The sequence below is a fragment of the Plecotus auritus genome (assembly GCF_963455305.1).
Source record: "Plecotus auritus genome assembly, chromosome: 4".
Taxonomy (NCBI): Eukaryota; Metazoa; Chordata; class Mammalia; order Chiroptera; family Vespertilionidae; genus Plecotus; species Plecotus auritus.
Genome location: NC_137775.1, coordinates 42287303 through 42306680, shown reverse-complemented (window position 1 = coordinate 42306680; position 19378 = coordinate 42287303). Strand labels below are relative to the sequence as shown.

The window sequence follows — 19378 nt, the reverse complement described above, 5'->3', positions numbered from 1 at the left end:
ACAGTGATCTGTATGCAAACGTTCATAGCAGCATTACTCATAAAGGTGAAAAGGTGGTAGAAAACAAAGAGAATAAAAGGGAAAAAAAAGTGAAAAGGTGGAGCCTGGCCAGTGTGGCTCAGTGGTTGAGAGTCAACCTATGAACCAGGAGGTCACGGTTTGATTCCCGGTAAGGGAACATGCCCGGGTTGTGGGCTCAGTCCCCAGTGGGGTGTGTGCAGGAGGCAGCCAATGAATGATTCTATCCTTCTCCCTTCCTCTATGAAATCAATCAATATATATATATATGTGTATATGTATATGTATATGTATATTTAAAAAGTAAAATGGTTGAAACAATCTAAATGCCCACCAATTGGTGAGTGAATAAATATAGTATATACACAATGGACTACTAGACAGCAATCAAAAAAAGAAACTTCTGAATCACACTACAAATGGGATGAAACAAAAAACATGCTAAGTGAAATAAACCAATCATAATTTTGTATGATTCCATATATGTGAAATATCCAAAAGAGGCAAATTACAGAGACAGGAAGCAGACCAATAGTTTCCTACAATTGACGGTGAGAGCACAGATTAGCAGCCAACAAGCAAAACTAAACTATTGAGGTGATAGGTATGTTCTAAAACTAGATTGCAGTGATGAATGAACAACTCAATAAATTTACTAAAAATAAAAATCATTAAATTGCCAAGAAATTATTTGAAACTCTTATTGAAAACTAAAATTACACAGTAACAAAAATAGATTAAGACTGGAAGAGAGTATTATGGTCAATCTAATGTCAATTATGCTATGATTTAATTATTATAAATAATGTTTCAGGTAATGACACAAAGAAAGAATTCAGTAATTGAAATTTTGAGTAAACACTTAACCCAGCATTAGAAATATGAGGGTGTGCAAGGCACCATCAAAACCTTTGACTAGAGAGGGAAAAAAAATGGTGGTGGAATAGACAGACGTGTCCCGAGCCTTGTCCCGGAGCAGACAGAAAGAACAGCTGAGGGTCGCACGGGGAGTGTCTGTTGGAGAGTTAAGGGACAGCTATACTCCAGGAGAAGGTGGGGACAGCTGGATGGGGCTCCCCTGACCGGGCAGCCCCCACTGCTGCTGGGTTCCCTCCCAGAGCAACCGGCTAGGATGCGGAGACGGCGCCATCTCGAAGGGGAAAGTGGATGTTATTGGAAGCCTGAAAATCTAAAACTGCGGCACCCGCTGAACAGCTGTGAATCCCAGAGCACCGGTCCCCATTTGGCACAAACACGTGGATTTGGGGGAGCTCTTCACTCCACCACAGAAAGGTCAGATTTCGCCTGGGATAAGGTGAGGTCTATGGTCCCGGCAGGACAGAGAAACGTGTGCACTGTGGGAGCTGGAGGACCTGGGGAAGTCTGCGCCTAGAAAAATCTGTGGCTGTTGGGGCTGGCGTGATCCGTGAATGTGGAAGGGGGTCCTCAGAGCTGCTAACAGAGGGGATCTCTAAAAAGCAACCCATTTTCATCTGATGCAGAAGGACAGCCTAAAAATTTTAAAAGTGTGCCGGCTACATGGACATGGGGGGGGGGGGGGGGGGGAGGAGGAAGGACTGCTCAGACTTGCACGCAGCCCCGGAGTTCGCACACTTGTGCTTCCTCCTCTTTAAATCCTTGCTTTTGAATGCTGAGCCCAGTGCATGGGATCACCCAGTTGGGGACACCCTAGGAGACTGCAGGGGAAAGTTGTTTTTCTGGAACCTGGGGATCGGAGCGGGGAGTAACCGTCGGAGAACCAGATCTGGGGCAGCCCACTCCCACAAACAGGTATTGAGTGCCACAGGAAAAGCAGGATCTAAGCAGAGGCTAGAGAGGACCTATAGACCTGGAGGTCAATCCAGAAACACTGCCACCCAGTGGTTGAATCACAAATTGACTCTTGTGTAATCACAAATAAAGGAATACAGGAAAGTAAGACACACTGCCTGCTTAAAAAATCAGGACTGGCTTACAACACGGAGAAACAGTGGAACGCAGGGAACTGCAATGCTGTCCTGACTGGAAAGCAGGCGTGTCAAACAGGACAATAGAGGAAGTGAATGACCTTCACTACTGCACATTTTATTTTTATTTTTTTAAATTATTTATTTATTTATTTATTTTTCATCTTTTACTTAAGAAACTAATTTTTTTCTTTTTTCCTCACTTGATTTTACCTTTTTAATTATTACATTTTTATGTTCAATCAGTATTATTACTACTATTATTTTACCTTTATTAAAACAGTGTCATTTTATTTTCTCATTTGACTTTGAAATTAGTGTTCTACATTCTATTTTCATCTTTCCTTTAGCATCATTCTACTCTATCTCAACTTTACTTTTATGCCATCACTCTCTTCCTAACTTTTCCCCTTTTGTTGTCCTGTTTCTCTTACCCATTTTCTGCTTTAGATTTTCCCTATTCTTTCTTTTTTAGCCCGTTAAAATTTCACCCAACTTATATATCTAATTTCCAATCCCTCGCTCCGAGTTGATACACACCTCTCTCTTCTCTGTCTTCACTATCCAAAAAATTGTTTCTCTCTCTGTCCTTTTGTTGCTGTTTGCTTAAATGTTGATTATATCGATTTTTTATGCTTGTTTGTGAGATTGGTTTGCTTATTTTTTTTGTTTTGTTTTTTTGTTTGCTTTGTTTTTGTTTGTTTTTTTGCTTCTGTTTTCCCTTGCCTCGCTTGATATTAGTGGTTGTTTGTAGTTTGTATTCATCTCCAGGTACTTATTGCTTGCATTTGCTGGGATTAGTGGCTGTACTTTTGGAGTTTGCTCCCCATATATATAGTTTGTTCCCCTCTTCTTTCTTATTCTCTCTTACTTTTTTTCCCCTTTTCCCATTTTTGCACTCCTTTCTTTTTTTTTCTTCTCTTCTTCTTTATCTCCTATCCTCTAATTTGCCTTTCTCTGGTGGTCACCTTTATTTGGGGTTATTAATATCGTGAATACATTTCTGTTCAGTTTCTTGTGCGTTGTACCTTGTTGTGTTGTATTTTGTGCCTTTAAATCAATGCAGGAGAGAGAGAAACACATAAACAGACACCCAAAGAGAGACCATGGGGGAGACAAAGAAACAGCCCGCATATGAAAGAAAAGCAGGCATCACCGGAAAATGAAGTAAATGAAATGGAGGCAAGCAACCTGCCAGAGAAAGAATTCAGAGAAATGGTCATAAGGTGGCTGAAAAGAATGAAAGACAAATTCGACAATATGAGTAAGAACCAAGAGGAAATGAAGAACCAAGAAGAAATGAAAAATGACATTGCTGTTGTAAAGAACTCAATAGAAAACATCAACAGTAGACTAGAAGAAGCAGAGGACCACATCAGTGAGCTAGAAGACAATGTAGGGGGAAAAAAGCCAAGTAGAGCAACTTCTAGAAAAGAAAATTAAAAAGCAGGAGGAGAGCCTAAGGGAACTTTGGGAGAACACGAAACAAAACAACATCCTGATAATAGGGGTTCCAGAAGGAGAGGAAACTGAGCAAGGAATAGAAAACCTGTTTGAAGAAATAATGACAGAAAACTTCCCTGATATAGGGAAGAAAAAACCCACACAAATCCAAGAAGCTCACAGAGTCCCAAGCAAAATGAACCCCAAAAGACCGACGCCAAGGCACATTATAATTAAAATGGCAAACACCAACGACAAAGTAAGAATCTTAAAAGCGGCCAGAGAGAGATAGAAAGTTACCCACAAAGGAACCCCCCATCAGACTAGCAAACAGATTTCTCAACAGAAACACTTCAGGCCAGAAGGGAATAAAATGAATTATACAAAGTAATGCAAAGGAAGGGTCTGAATCCAAGAATACTGTACCCAGCAAGGCTAACAATCAAAATTGAAGGTGAAATCAGGAGCTTCACAGACAAAAAAGGGCTAAGGGAATTTATTACCACCAAACGAGCAATGCAAGAAATGCTAAAGGGTCTGCTGTAAAAATAAAAGAAATAGGAAGCGAAGAAGGAACACAGGGGTAAAGAATAAAAATGGCGACAAATAAGTACCTATCAATAATAACTTTAAATGTTCCAATCAACAGACATAGGGTAACGGATTGGATAAGAAAACACGACCCATATATCTGCTGTCTACAAGAAACCCACCTCAGAAAAAAGACGCACGCAGACTGAGGGTGAAGGGATGGAAAAAGGTTTTTCGGGCGAATGGAAATGAAAAAAACAGCTGGGGTAGCAATACTCATGTCTCACAAATTAGATCTCAAAGTGAAGGACATAACAAGAGATAAGGAAGGCCACTTCATAATTCTAAAGGGAGCAATCCAACAAGAAGAAATAACTCTGGTAAACATATAGGCACCCAATACAGAAGCATCCAAATACATAAAAAAACTCCTGGAGGATATCAAGGGAGAGATTGACAGCAATACAATCATAGTAGAGGTAGTAGGGGACTTTAATACCCCACTATCACCATTGGACAAATCTCTAAACAAAAAATCAGCAAAGAAACATCAACCCTAAATGACTCACTAGACCAGATGGAATTAATTGACATCTTCAGAACATTTCACCCCAAAGCCACAGAATATACATTCTTCTCAAGTGCACATGGGTCATTTTCAAAGATAGACCATATGTTGGGTCATAGGCAAAGTCTCTTCAAATTCCAGAAGATATAAATCATATCAAGCATCTTCTCAGATCACAGTGGCATAAAACTGGAAATCAACTACAATAAAAACAATCCCAAAAAATCAAACACATGGAGACTAAACAGCATGCTATTAAACAATGACTGGGTTAGCAGAGAGATCAAGGAAGAAATAAAAAACATCATGGCAACAAATGACAATGAAAACACAACAATCCAAAATCTATGGGACACAGAGAAAGCAGTCTTGAGAGGGAAGTTCATAGCTCTACAAGCCTACTGCAAAAAACAAGAAACGATGGTAATAAATTACCTTACCCTACAACTCAAAGAGTTAGAAAGAGAGCAACAAGAAAAGCCCAGTGTAAGCAGAAGGAAGGAAATAATAAAGATCAGAGCAGAGATAAACGACATTGAGACAAAAAAAAAAAAAAAAAAAAAACAATACAAAGAGCTGGTTCTTTGAAAGGATAAACAAGATTGATGAACCTTTATCCAGGCGCACCAAGAAGCAAAGAGAGAGGACCCAAATAAAATCAGAAATGAAAGAGGTGAAATAACAACAGACCCCACCAAAATACAAAGGATTGTTAAAAAAAAATACTATGAACAACTCTATTCCAACAAACTGGACAACCTGGAGGAAATGGACATATTCCTAGAAAAATACAACCTTCCAAAACTCAATCAGGAAGAATCTAAACATCTCAATAGGCAAATAACTATGGAAGAAATTGAAGCAGTCATCAAAAAGCTTCCAGCAAACAAAAGCCCGGGGCCAGACGGCTTCACAGGGCAGTTTCACCAAACATTCAAGGAAGAACTAAAACCTATCCTCCTCAGACTATTCCAAAAAATTCAAGAGGAAGGAACACTTCCAAGCTCCTTCTATGAAGCCAGCATCACCCTAATACCAAAACCAGATAAAGACAACACAATGAAAGAGAATTACAGGCCAATATTCCTCATGAACATAGATGCCAAAATCCTCAACAAAATTCTAGCAAATTGGATCCAAGCAGTACATCAGAAAGATCATACACCATGACCAAGTTGGATTTATCCCAGGAATGCAAGGATGGTACAATATCCGCAAATCGATAAACGTGATACATCACATAAACAAATTGAGAGATAAAAATCACATAGTCCTATCAATTGATGCAGAAAAAGCATTTGACAAAATGCAACACCCTTTCTTGATAAAAACTCTCAACAACGTGGGAATAGAAGAATCATACCTCAACATAATAAAAGCTATATATGATAAACCCACAGCTAACATCATACTCAATGGGCAAAAACTAAAACCATTTCCCCTAAGAACAGGAACAAGACAGGGATGCCCACTCTCACCACTCCTGTTCGACATAGTACTGGGAAGTATTAGCCATTGCAATTAGACAGAAGAAGAAATAAAAGGCATCCAAATTGGAAAAGAAGAAGTAAAGCTGTCCTTATTTGCAGATGACATGATATTGTACATAAAAAACCCTAAAGACTCCATCAAAAGACTAATAAGACTTAATAAATGAATTCGGCAATGTAGAAGGATACAAAATTAATGCCAAGAAATCTATGGCATTTCTATACACCAAGAGTGAACTTACAGAAAGAGAGACTAAAAAAGCAATCGCATTTACCATTGCACCAAAAAAATTAAGATACCTAGGAATAAACTTAACTAAGGAGGTCAAAGACCTATATGTGGAAAACTACAGGACACTGAAAAAAGAGATAGAGGAAGAAGTAAACAGATGGAAGAACACACCATGTTCATGGATTGGGAGAATCAACATCATTAAAATGTCCATACTACCCAAAGCAATCTAAAGATTCAATGCACTCCCCATTAAAATACCAACGGCATATTTCACAGACCTAGAAAGAACTCTCCAAAAATTCATCTGGAAAAAAAAAAAAGACCCTGAATAGCCACAGCAATCCTGAGAAAGAAGAACAAAGTAGGTAGGATCTCAATACCAGATTTCAAGCTGTTTTACAAAGGCACTGTTCTCAAAACTGCCTGGTACTGGCACAAGAATAGACATATAGATCAGTGGTCGGCAAACTCATAGTCAACAGAGCCAAATATCAACAGTACAACGATTGAAATTTCTTTTGAGAGCCAAATTTTTTAAACCTAAACTTCTTCTAACGCTACTTCTTCAAAATAGACTCACCTAGGCTGTGGTATTTTGTGGCCAAAGAGCCGCATGCGGCTCGCGAGTCGCAGTTTGCCAACCACTGATATAGATCAATGGAATAGAATAGAGAACCCAGAAATCGACCCAAATCACTATGCTCAATTAATATTTGACAAAGGAGGCATGAACATACAATGGAGTCAAGACAGTCTCTTCAATAAATGGTGCTGGGAAAATTGGACAGATACATGCAAAAAGATGAAACTAGACCACCAACTTACACCATACACAAAAATAAACTCAAAATGGATCAAGGACTTAAACATATGATGAGAAACCATAAAAATACTAGAGGAATCCACAGCCAGAAAAATCTCTGACATATACCGAAGCAATTTCTTCACTGATACTGCTCCTAGGGCAATGGAATCTAAAGAGAAAATAAACAAATGGGACTACTTCAAAATTAAAAGCTTTTGCACAGCAAAGGAGACCATCAATAAAACAATAAGAAAGCCCACTGCATAGGAGAACATATTTGCCAATGATATCAACAATAAGGGTTTAATCTCCAACATTTACAGGGAACTCATGCAGCTTAACAAAAAGAACATAAACAACCCAATCAAAAAATGGGCAACTGATCTAAACAGACACTTTTCAAAAGAAGACAGAGGAAGGCCAAGAGACATATGAAAACCTGCTCAAAGTCACTAATCACCAGAGAGATGCAAATCAAAACAACAATGCAGTACCATCTCACACCTGTCAGAATGGCTATTATCCACAAATCAACAAACGACAAGCGCTGGCGAGGATGCGGAGAAAAAGGAACCCTCGTGCACTGCTGGTGGGAATGCAGACTGGTGCAGCCACTGTGGACAACAGTATGGAGTTTCCTCAAAAAACTGAAAATGGAGCCGAAACCGGTTTGGCTCAGTGGATAGAGCGTCGGCCTGCGGACTGAAGGGTCCCAGGTTCGATTCCGGTCAAGGGCATGTACCTTGGTTGCGGGCACATCCCCAGTGGGAGGTGTGCAGGAGGCAGCTGATCGATGTTTCTCTCTCATCGATGTTTCTAGCTCTCTATCCCTCTCCCTTCCTCTCTGTAAAATATCAATAAAATATATATAAAAAAAAAAAAAAAAAAAAAAAAACACTGAAAATGGAACTCCCATTTGACCCAGTGATCCCACTTCTAGGAATATATCCCAAGAAACTAGAAACACGAATCAGAAAGGATATATGCACCCCTATGTTCATAGCAGCACAATTCACCATAGCTAAGATTTGGAAACAGCCTAAGTGCCCATCAGCAGATGAGTGGATTAAAAAACTGTGGTACATCTACACAATGGAGTACTAGGCTGAGGTAAAAAAAGGAGTTTTTACCATTTGCAACAACATGGATGGAGATGGAGAGCATTATGCTAAGTGAAATAAGCCAGGCAGAGAAAGATCAATATCACATGATCTCACTCATTTGTGAAATATAATGAACAACATAAACAGATGAACAAAAATCAATCCAGAGACAGAGAAACATCAATCAGACCGTCAAACCTCAGAGGGAAGGTAGGGGAGGGTGGGGGTAAGGAGGAGAGATCAACCAAAGGACTTATATGTATGCATATAAGCCTAATCAATGGACACAGACAACAGGGGGGTGGGGGCATGAATGGGAGGTAGGGGGTAATGGGGGAATAAGGACACATATGTAATACCTTAATCAATAATGAAATTTTTAAAAAAAGCTTTGACTATATGGTCTAGTAGAATACACTCATGAATGACAGCAAGACCTAATAATATATTTATAAACTGTTTAACCAATAAAACCTGTTCAATTTCAATAATTCTGAGTACTAGTCAATAATTTTTTTTTTAAAATCAATCTGTTGGTATTTTAGATGTCCCCTCGTCCCCTGTCCCCATTGAACCTTTGTGCAATTTAGAAGTGCTAGATACACACAAGAATGCCAGAAAAGGTAGGCATATTTAATTAAGAAAAACAAAGGTAAGATATTTTATTTTACTACCTCTTATTCCTTTAGAATGAAGAAACACAGTAGAAGATTAAAAATAGTATTTACCAGAACTGAATTTACAAATGAGAGGCCCAGGAAACCAAAGATGTGATAAAAGGATAATTTAAGAACAATGTATTTTATTTTGCCAGAGAGTCAATTCCTTATTTTGTTAGTGTCAGTAATTTATAAAATAGATTAAATATTAAGTGCTTCTGTTTCCAAAGACTTTTCCCTAGAAGATAATGAAAATTTCTTCTGGCCCAGCTGGCATGGGTCAGTGGTTGAGCTTCCATCCAGGAACCAGGAGATCACTGGTTCAATTCCTGGTCAGGGCACATGCCAGGGTTATGGGATCAATCCCCTGCAGGGTAAGGGGGGTGAGAGGATAGAGGGCGCGGAAGTGCAGCCAATTGATGCTGTCATTAATGTTTCTATCTCTCTCTCTCTAAAAAAATCAATGAAAACATACTTAAAAAAATTTCTTCCTGAAGTAACTAGTAAAAGTTATAACTGCAGAATACTTACGTTACTTTAGGAACAAAGAGAAATGAAATAAATGTTTCACTACGGCTAATTATATTACCTTCAGGAGCAATCGCAGAAGGACAGACTTCTTTGAGGAGATCTCCTAAAGTATGCAATTGTCCATCTGTAGCCACAGGACGAAAAAGCTTCTGAATGAAAGGTCGCTCAGTCGTTGTCTATTTGAAAAATGAAGAAAGAATTCAAACAGTTAAGTCTTTGTTGCTACAAATAACAAATTAATAGATTAGAAATTTAAAGCTTACATTAGATTCCTTTGGATATAGTGCAATCAGAAACATACATCATCAATGTGGTATTATTGCCCAGAATGCTTAACATAAAGTCGAGTAAATCTAGCAATGAGGTAACAATCAAACCCAGAATGTGCAATGCTCTAAAACAGTGGTCGGCAAACTCATTAGTCAACAGAGCCAAATATCAACAGTACAACGACTGAAATTTCTTTTGAGAGCCAAATTTTTTAAACTTAAACTATATAGGTAGGTACATTGTTATTAACTTAATTAGGGTACTCCTAAGCTGGCCTTTGCTAAAAATAAAAACTCAAGGGGCCAAAGAGCCGCATGTGGCTCGCGAGCCGCAGTTTGCCAACCACTGCTCTAAAACAACTGGCCTAGATGCCTCAAAAAAGTTTTCAGAGGCAATAAAAAATAAAACAAAAACAATACAAAAACATTAAAAAAGACTGACAAGATACAACAATTAAATACAAAAAATAAACTTTGACTAAATACTGGATTGGAGAAGAAAAATTTAAAAATCAGCTATAAAAGACATTTTTTTGGAATAACTTGGGAAATGAAGAATGAACATTAGACAACTTCATTAATGTCAAATTTCATAGGTGTCAAAAAAGTGGAAGGGAAGGGAAAGCAAATGGAGAAAAATGTTAACTACTGGTGAATCTAGATCAGTGGTTCTTACCTTTCTAATGCCGTGACCCTTTAATACAGTTCCTCATGTTGTGGTGACCCCCAACCATAAAATTATTTTCGTTGCTACTTCATAACTGTAATTTTGCTACTGTTAATAAATCGTAATGCAAATATCTGTGTTTTCCCATGGTCTTATGCTCTATAGTAGCGGTTCTCAACCTGTGGGTCGCAACAGGTTGAGAACCGCTAGCAGGGTCGCCTAAGACCATCGGAAAACACAGATATTTACATTACGATTCATAACAGTAGCAAAATTACAGTTATGAAGTAGCAACGAAAATAATTTTATGGTTGGGGGTCACCACAACATGAGGAACTGTATTAAAGGGTCACGGCATTAGAAAGGTTGAGAACCACTGATCTAGATGAAGGATATATATTGTCTTAGTTGTTTCATTATTTTAACTTCTCCATATGTTAAAAAAATTTTCCAAATAGTCAATACAGCAACAGTTATTAGCACTATGTCATAACTTATTGCTAACTGATTTTAATGTTTCACCCACTTTTATAATTAAGTTTCATTTTCCTAGACTACCTCTATAGGAGCATGTCAACGATGATGGAAACTTCATCATGACACAAAGTGCAGAAGCTCTGGAATCAGCCAGTCTACTAACTGAAGTACTGTTTATGAGCTCTATGATCTTGCACCCAGTTTCTTCAGAAATTTGGGACATTCCCTATATCTTTTTTTTAAAAATATGTATTTTTATTGATTTCAGAGAAGAAGGGAGAGGGAGAGACAGATAGAAACATCAATGATGAGAGAGAATTACTGATCGGCTGCCTTCTGCACGCCCCACACTGTGGATGGATCCTGAAACCTGGGCATGTGCCCTGACCAGTAATCCAAACCGTGACCTCCTGGTTCATAGGTCGACGCTCAACCACTGAGCCACTACGGTCAGGCCATTCCCTATTTCTTAAATTTGTGTGGAAATAATTAAACAATTGTGCCAAGCACAGAGTAAGTTAATAAATAAATAAATATATGATAAAGAGAATAAAAATAACCTCCCCCCCCTTGTTATTTTATTTTAACACATTGCGGACGGATCACAAGAATTATCGTGTTTCCACATTACACAGTGTTTTACAAAGTACCATACTTTAAAAAGATATTAGCTTGAAAGAACATGTAATAAATAACTTCAAAATGCAATGGGTATTTAATTTTAAGGCGTGCCTTTAACGTTTATGTAAAATGTTTTTTGTATTTGTTCAATACCAACTTATCTGGCCACTAGGTAAAACTATAAATAAAATTACTGGTCTGCAATGTGTTAAGCTGGTAGTTTTTATTTTAAACCTTATGGTGTGAAAAATTATAGAAACCTAAAAGTACAGGGTAATGCCTTATCTATATATATAGAAGCCCACGCGACCAGCCAACCAGCTGACTGGCCAGTAGCTATGACGCGCAATGACCACCAGAGGGCAGACACTAAACACACAGGCATGGAAGCATGAAACAGACTGATGAATCTCAGAGGGAAGTGGGGAAAGGGGAAGAGATTAACCAAAGATCTTATATGCATACTAGAGGCCTGGTGCACGAATTCATTCACCAGTGGGGTCCTTCAGCCTGCCCTGCGGGGACTGGGCCTAAACCAGTTCCCCAACATCCCCCAAGGGATCCCGGGTTGCGAAAGGGCACAATTAAGTGACCCCACTGGTGCACGAATCCGTGCACTGGGCCTCTAGTATTTTATAAGAAAATGATCTCAACTATCTAGCCATTAAAGAAAATTTTGTTGCCCTAGCTGGTCTGGCTCAGTGGATAGAGCATCAGCCTGCAGAGTAAAGGGTCCCAAGTTTGATTCTGGTCAAGGGCACATGCCCGGGTTGCGGGCTTAATCCAGTAGGAGGCGTGCAGGAGGCAGCCAACCAATGATTCTCTCTCATCATTGATGTTTCTATCTCTCCCTCTGCCTTCCTCTCTAAAATCAATAAAAATATATTTTTAAAAAAGATAATTTTGTTTTGTTTTATGACAGAGGTATACCTCAATTTCTTTGACATAACTGTTACAGATTTGGTAAAAAAAAATCTGGTTTTAAATGCAGACATAAACTAAAATATAGCAAAAAAGAAACATGGGGCAGACATGTGAGTTGCCTTTTGCAACTTCACATTGTGCATTCAGTGGATACATAATGTTAAAAATAATGTTCCCATAATACATTTGAGTGTTTGTGGCAAGTATGAAAAAATTTTAGAAAACAAAAACCTTCATAATATGCATTGAATATAATACAATTCACTGCAATAATTGAACTCTATTTTTTTAAAGTATGACTGATATCCTTCAATTTAGGAAGCTCATACTTTTCACACAAGATGAAAGTGAGAACAATATTGTGCCCAATCAAGGATTAACTCTGTGAATAAAAGTTAGGTGACTTCAGAGAAGAAAGAAATGAATAGGGAACTGAAGTAATAATTTGAAATAGCCACCACCCATTTAGGGCTTTCTATCATCCAAGCAATGAAGAGGCTTTTAAGACTTTTTAGCAAAGGAAGTGAAGTGATGAAAGAGGCTTTTCCTAAAGGCTAATGGAAAGCAGCACTGTGTACAATGACTTGGTTAAGAGGTAACATCAGGATGACCAGCGAGAGGCTGTTTGAATAGTGCAAGCCTATGTGATGACATCTGGGATTGAGTCAGTGGAAAAGGACAGGCAGGACTGTACCCCCAGTAGAAAAAAAAACAACACACAACAAAACCTAAATAAAATGCATCATCCAGTCTGATCTGAAAATAATAAAGTTTTCAGCAAAATCAAAGAAATCTTTTCAAGATTCAGTCGCCCTCTACTTAGTAACAAAATTGTGAAATGGATACACTATAATAAAATAGTATATAACTAGAGGCCCAGTGCACGAAAATCATGCAATGGGAAGGGAGGTGTCCCTTAGCCCGGCCTGCGCCCTTTCGCAGTCCAGGACCCCTCAGGGGATGTCTGCCTGCCAGTTTAGGTCCAATCTCCCCGGGAATTGGGCCTAAGCCAACTGTCAGACATCCCTCTCATAGTCCGGGACCGCTTGCTCCTTATTGCCCGCCTGTAGCTGAGGAGGGAGAGGCTCCCGCCACTGCTGCTACGCTCACTGCACTCGCCAGCCGTGAGCCCGGCTTCTGACTAAGCGGCGCTCCCCTTGTGGGAGCGCACTGACCACCAGGGGCAGCACCTGTGTGGGGCCAGGGTGAAACATGGGAAGTTGGCCAGTTGGGGAGGGACCATGGGAGGGTTCCAGGGTGTGTCCGGCCCGTCTCCTTCAGTCCCGATCGGCCGGACCCCAGCAGCAAGCTAACCTACCAGTCGGAGCATCTACCCCTGGTGGTCAGTGCACATCATAGCAACTGGTCGACCAGTCGACTGTCTGCCCCCTGGTGGTCAGTGCACATCATAGCAAGCAGTTGAGCGGCCTCAGCATATCATTAGCATATTACGCTTTGATTGGTTGAACGATGACCAGACACTTAGCATATTAGGCTTTTATTATATAGGGTAACTATAATAAAACAATATAACTATAATATGCCAAACAAGAAAGGCCAACTAGTTTTTTTTTTTTATGTTTATTTTTTTTTATTGTTTAACGTATTACAAATAGTAGTACATGTCTCCTTTTTTTTCCCCCCATTGACCTCCCCATGGCCTCCCCTACCCCCCAGTACATGCCTTTACCTGCCCCCCCGCCCCCCCGGTGTCTTGTATCCATTGGTTATGCTTATATGCATGCGTACAAGACCTTCAGTTGATCTCTTACAGCCCCCCCTGCAACCTCCCCTGCCTTCCCGCTGATTATTAAAATGCAGAAATTCCCCTCTATTTCCACTTTGACCTTTAGTTTCTCTGTACTTCTTTTTCTACTCTCTCCCAAATCTGAGTGGTTATAATAAAGGCATAACAATCTTTATAATGATACTGGTGACCCAGTGCAGGGATTCATGCACATTGAAAGGAAATTAATTAGAAGGTGGTCGGCGGGTTGGGACTGGGCAAGATGGGCCAGACACACCCTGGAGCCAACCTCCCGCAGTCCCTCCTCAGAGTATTCAGAGTGAGCGGGGTCCCTCAGGCAGGTGAGGTCCCCCGGCCTGGCCTTCGGGGATCGGGCCGAAACCGGCTCTCCAACATCCCCTGAGAGGTCCCGGAGTGCTAGAGGGCACTCTACAAAGTTGCTGTCATACAGGGTGTGAAACACAAACACCAGTGTGCAGTAAACCAGATTCGGGGTCGACAGTGCCCCAGCAACAACATAACCCACGGCCAAAGGTGGAATCGTGCAGCCCCATGAGGAATCGGGCTCCCTCCTCTCTGATTTCAGAGTGCATCACCCAAGAACTGCCGCTGCCAAGTCACTGCAGTTTGGCAGCCCCTGCATTGAGTGTCTGCCCCTGGTGGTCAGTGCACGTTATAGCAACCGGTCAGACACCTAACGTATTAGCATTTTATATATATAGATTATTTGCTTGAGGGGAGCAGAGAAGTCTGAGCACTATTAACATATTCTGTAGAAAGGTAACCATGAAAATTCTCATGAAAGTAAATTGCTGTTTCTCATCTATATATATAAAAGGCCAGCAACTGGAACAGCGGAATGACCAGAAAGACCAGTGGCTATGACGGGCACTGCAGCAGCCAACCAGCCTGATCTGGGCCCCGATCACAACCCCCCCCACCAGCCAACTGCCCGTGGCCCCGCCCCCTGCCAGCCCGGCCCGATGGGCCATCAGGGCAGGCCTGCTGGACCCCACCCACGCATGAATTCGTGCACCAGGCCTCTAGTAAAACCTTATTTTAAAAGACAAAGATCCTGCCCAGCTGTTGTGGCTCACTTGGTTGAGCACTGTCCCATGCACCAAGAGGTCTCAGGTTCAGTTTCCAGTTGGGGCACACACAGGGGTTGCAGACTCGATACCCAGTAGGGGGCGTGTAGGAGGCAGCCGATCAATGATTCTCTTTCATCATTGATGTTTCTATCTCTCTCTTCCTCTCTGAAATCAATAAAAATGTATTTTAAAAAAAAAAATGAAGATCCAGTCCTGGCAGGTATAGCTCGGTTTGTTGAGCATTGTTTCATGTACCAAAAGATCAGGGGTTCAATTCCTGGTCAAGGCACTTGCCCAGGTTGTGGGTTTAGTCCCTAGTCAAGGTGTAGTCAGGGTGCGTGTCGGAGAAAAACCAATCGATGTTTCTCTGTGTCTCCCTTCCTCTCTCTCTAAAATCAATAAAAGCTATTTATGGGGGGGGGGGGGGGCCGGGCTAGAAGGGATCAATAGGGGAGGAGGGGGACATATCTAATACTTTCAACAATAAAGTTTTAAAATAAATAAGTAAATAAAAACATATTTTTAAAAATAAATAACTAAATAAATAAAAGATGAAGAATCAAATACCCCAATCAAAAATCTAATAAACATTTTGTTTAATAGAGATTAGTATGTCTTTAAAAACTTATATTCTTATTCTTAAAAATTTATTGTTCTAGAAAAAAAACCAATTAAGTGTCTGAGTAAGTCACACCAAATATGGAAAAGACTAAATTTTGGGAGTTACCCTTAAAACAAAAGCCCTCCACAGACAGATCATTCAAGTACAGAGGTCTGAAAGGCAATGGGAATTGAGGATGAATTTATGCAAATTTCTTAACAAATCTCATTAAGCCTAAATTGGAGCTAGCGGGGAAGACTAAATTATGTTAGGAAGTATTTAAAAGCTATCTTCCTTTTTATATAGCAAGAATTTAAAAAATATAAAAAGAACATGAATTCTTTAAACTTTGATTCAGTATACATGAAACCAGACAATGCTAACTGTATCCATGGTAATGCAAATCTTAGTCTGACAAACAAGAAAGCCACTATAGCAGGAATATAGCTAATACTTAATCTAGCAATCCTATATAATAAAGATGTAATATGCAAATGGTCGTTACGCCGTTAACGAGTAACGACCGACCCAGTAACGACCGGATCACGGATCAGCGGGGGGGGGGGGGGGGGGGGCAGCAAGCTACAAGTGGATGGCGGAGAGCTATAGGAGGGGGCAGGGCAGCAAGCTATGAGGGGGGGTTGGAGGGAGGGAGCTGGGGGGAGCTACAGGAGGGTGGGGCAGTGGGCAGAGAGCTACTATAGGGCGGCAGTGAACTACTGGCGAGCTACTGGCGCACTGATTCGTGGGCAGGGCTACTAGTTTATTTATAAAGTAGTGCCCCAGTGAACAGATTTGTGCACACTGAAAGGAAATTAATTAGAAGGTGGCCAGGCAGGCGGAACTGGGTGAGACAGGCTGGACACACCCTAGAGCCAACCTCTCACGGTCCCTCCCTGGCCGGCCACAATTGGGGCGGTGCCGTGGATCAAAGGGTGTCTATGGAGAGAGCCGGGTCCCTCTGGCAGGTGGGATCCCTTTGATTGCAGGGATTGGGCCGAAACCAGCTCTCTGACATCCCCTGAGGGGTCCCGGATTGTGAGAGGACAGTTCTCAGGTGAACCCGGAATCGGGCTCCCTCCTCTCTGGTTCCAAGGTGTGTCACCTGAGAACTGCTGCTGCCAAGTCAGCGTAGCTCGGCAGCTCCTGCCTTGAGCGTCTGTCCCCTGGTGGTCACTGTGCATCATAGCTACTGGTCGGAGGGTCGCTTAGCCTTTTATATATGCACTGAGTGGCCAGATTATTATGCATTCAGAGATCATAATAATCTGGCCACTCAGTGCATATCCTATATAATAAAAGGCTAATATGCAAATTGTCCCCTCGACCAGGAGTTCAACCAGCAGGCAGGCTGGCCAACTGCCATGTCCCCGCCCCCTGGCCAGGCTGGCCGGACTCCACCCATGCATGAATTCATGCACCAGGCCTCTAATACACACACACACACACACATTCCCACTGAGTGGCCAGATTATTATGCGTTCAGAGATCATAATAATCTGGCTACTTAGTGTATATAAACTAGAGGCCCAATGCATGAAATTCGTGCAAGGGGCTTGGCCCTCACAGTCCCAGCGGCTGCCTGGGTCCTCACAGCCTCAGCTTTGTCCAGTAGGTCGTCCAGTAGGTCGTCCAGAAGGACGTCTGGGAAGTCTACAAGGCTCTTGTAGTCACTCTGTCACTACATAATATCAGTGCTAATTTTGTTGTTTTGGTCATATATATTGTATCAACATACAATAAGAATTAGAAATCTGGTTTTTATTAAAAATGACAAAATACAGCTAGAAGGGCACATAGCTGGCTCTCTGATCAAGGCGTCAATGACCATAAAGAGGAAGAAAAATCACATCAGATAGTAAAGGAAGATTCTATTCACTGAAACAAACTGATCAAAAGTTATGAAAGATAAAAACATAAAAATTCAGAAAAGATGTCGAGTAGATGATGATTCACTGGGCTGTGAAACTTATAAATGGCTTTATTTAAAAAGTGGGGGCCCCCTAGCCGGTGTGACTCAGTGCATAGAGTGTTAGCCCGCGGACTGAAGGTTCCTGGGTTCAATTCTGATCAAGGGCATGAAACTCGGGTGCAGGCTCCTCCCCAGCCCCGGCCCTGGTCAGGGCACGTGCAGGAGGCAACCAATTGTGTGTCTTTCACATTGTTTCTCTCTCTCCCTCTCCCTTCCACTCTATCTAAAACAATGGGAAAATATCTTGGGTGAGGATTAACAACAACCACAAAAGGTGGGGGCAGGGTGTGTGTGTATGTGAGGTGATGGTGGTGGTGGTGGTGGTGGTGGAGTATCTCCTATTGAGACAGAAGGCAAAACCTGATGATGATAAGGGACCCAGAATGTTAAAACATCTTGGGCAGAATCATCCTAGGTTCAGAAACTCCAACCAATGACCCAATCACTGTAAACTGAATCCATAATATCATTTACTCCAGTGAACCTTAGATGAGACTGAAGAAACAAGTATTACATTGATACTCTACATATGCTGTATTTTTTCAGATGTAGCAACAAGTTTTGATATCATCAGCTACTTTGTGCATATGCTATGCTTTTTATGTCCTCTGAAATAGGATGATTTACTACATTTATAAGCAAAATTTATTTAATTCACAATAGTTGCTGAAGTATATCAAAGGATTCACGTGTTAGATTTGTATGTGTGTTTTAAAAATCAGCTATACTGAACTATAACTGGAATTATTAATATCTATTTATCAGAAAAGAATGTAATTACATGTATAGATTTATTTCAGTTCATAAGTATTACTGTGTGTTTTAGAAGAATAAAATCTGGAAAGGGTATGAATTAAGAAATATCAATACGTGAAAAAGACTGCTCTTATTTTTTACATAAAATTACTATATTTATAACTAGTATAAATTGAATTGAAAGGCATTAGAAAACTAGATTTTACAATATACAAGTCTAACAAAGAGTAAATAACTATAAGTATGGCATCCATGCACAAAAGCTACCTCCAATGTTAAAAACCCCACCAATTACTAGGGCTATGAAAATCAGTGTATTTTCACTTGACACACAGTTTTAAAATAACAAACTAAATTTACTATATTTGAAAAGCTTTACATAATAAGTAGTAAAAGCTTCATTAAAACCAAAATGGTGACAATGTTGAATACCAATAAACCTTTCTTTAGATTCTTAGTTCAAGAAAACAAAACCACAATACTTTTGAGAATCACATAGTTGCTGATTAACAGTGGTGACAGGAATTAATTGTAAGGATATAAAAACAAGTAAATTGCAATGAAGGATATTGTATTTATTTCCTGCCTATGCTAAAAATTATTTTTGAGATTTCTTATAACAAAAGCATGCAGATAACAAAAACGATTAACACATCTGTAGCTTGGATAGAATTATCCTCTCTCTTATATGTGGAATCTAAAAACGAAACAAAGAAACAACCAAGGTCATAGATATCGACAACAGAACGGTGGTAGGGGAGGGATGGGTGAACTTGTTTTGCTTCAACAAATTGAAAAAAAAAAATTTAAAAGGACTAATGCTATTGTACCTATAATATTAATTGGAATTGGGGAGAGACGGGAGAATTGGGGAGTTCCTTTGGTTTGTTTGAGAAATAATGA

General features: G+C 40.3%; 1 protein-coding gene across 5 annotated transcripts in view; it reads right to left on the bottom strand.

Annotated features, from left to right (window-relative positions):
- The window catches only part of ATG5 (autophagy related 5), a 132246-nt gene that overhangs the window by 16763 nt on the left and 96105 nt on the right, over positions 1-19378 (bottom strand). For all 5 annotated transcript variants that reach the window (XM_080664273.1, XM_080664277.1, XM_080664276.1 and 2 more), the window contains one exon: positions 9409-9526. In XM_080664273.1, the coding sequence (XP_080520399.1) occupies positions 9409-9526 (118 nt within the window). The remainder of the gene's footprint in view (positions 1-9408; positions 9527-19378) is intronic.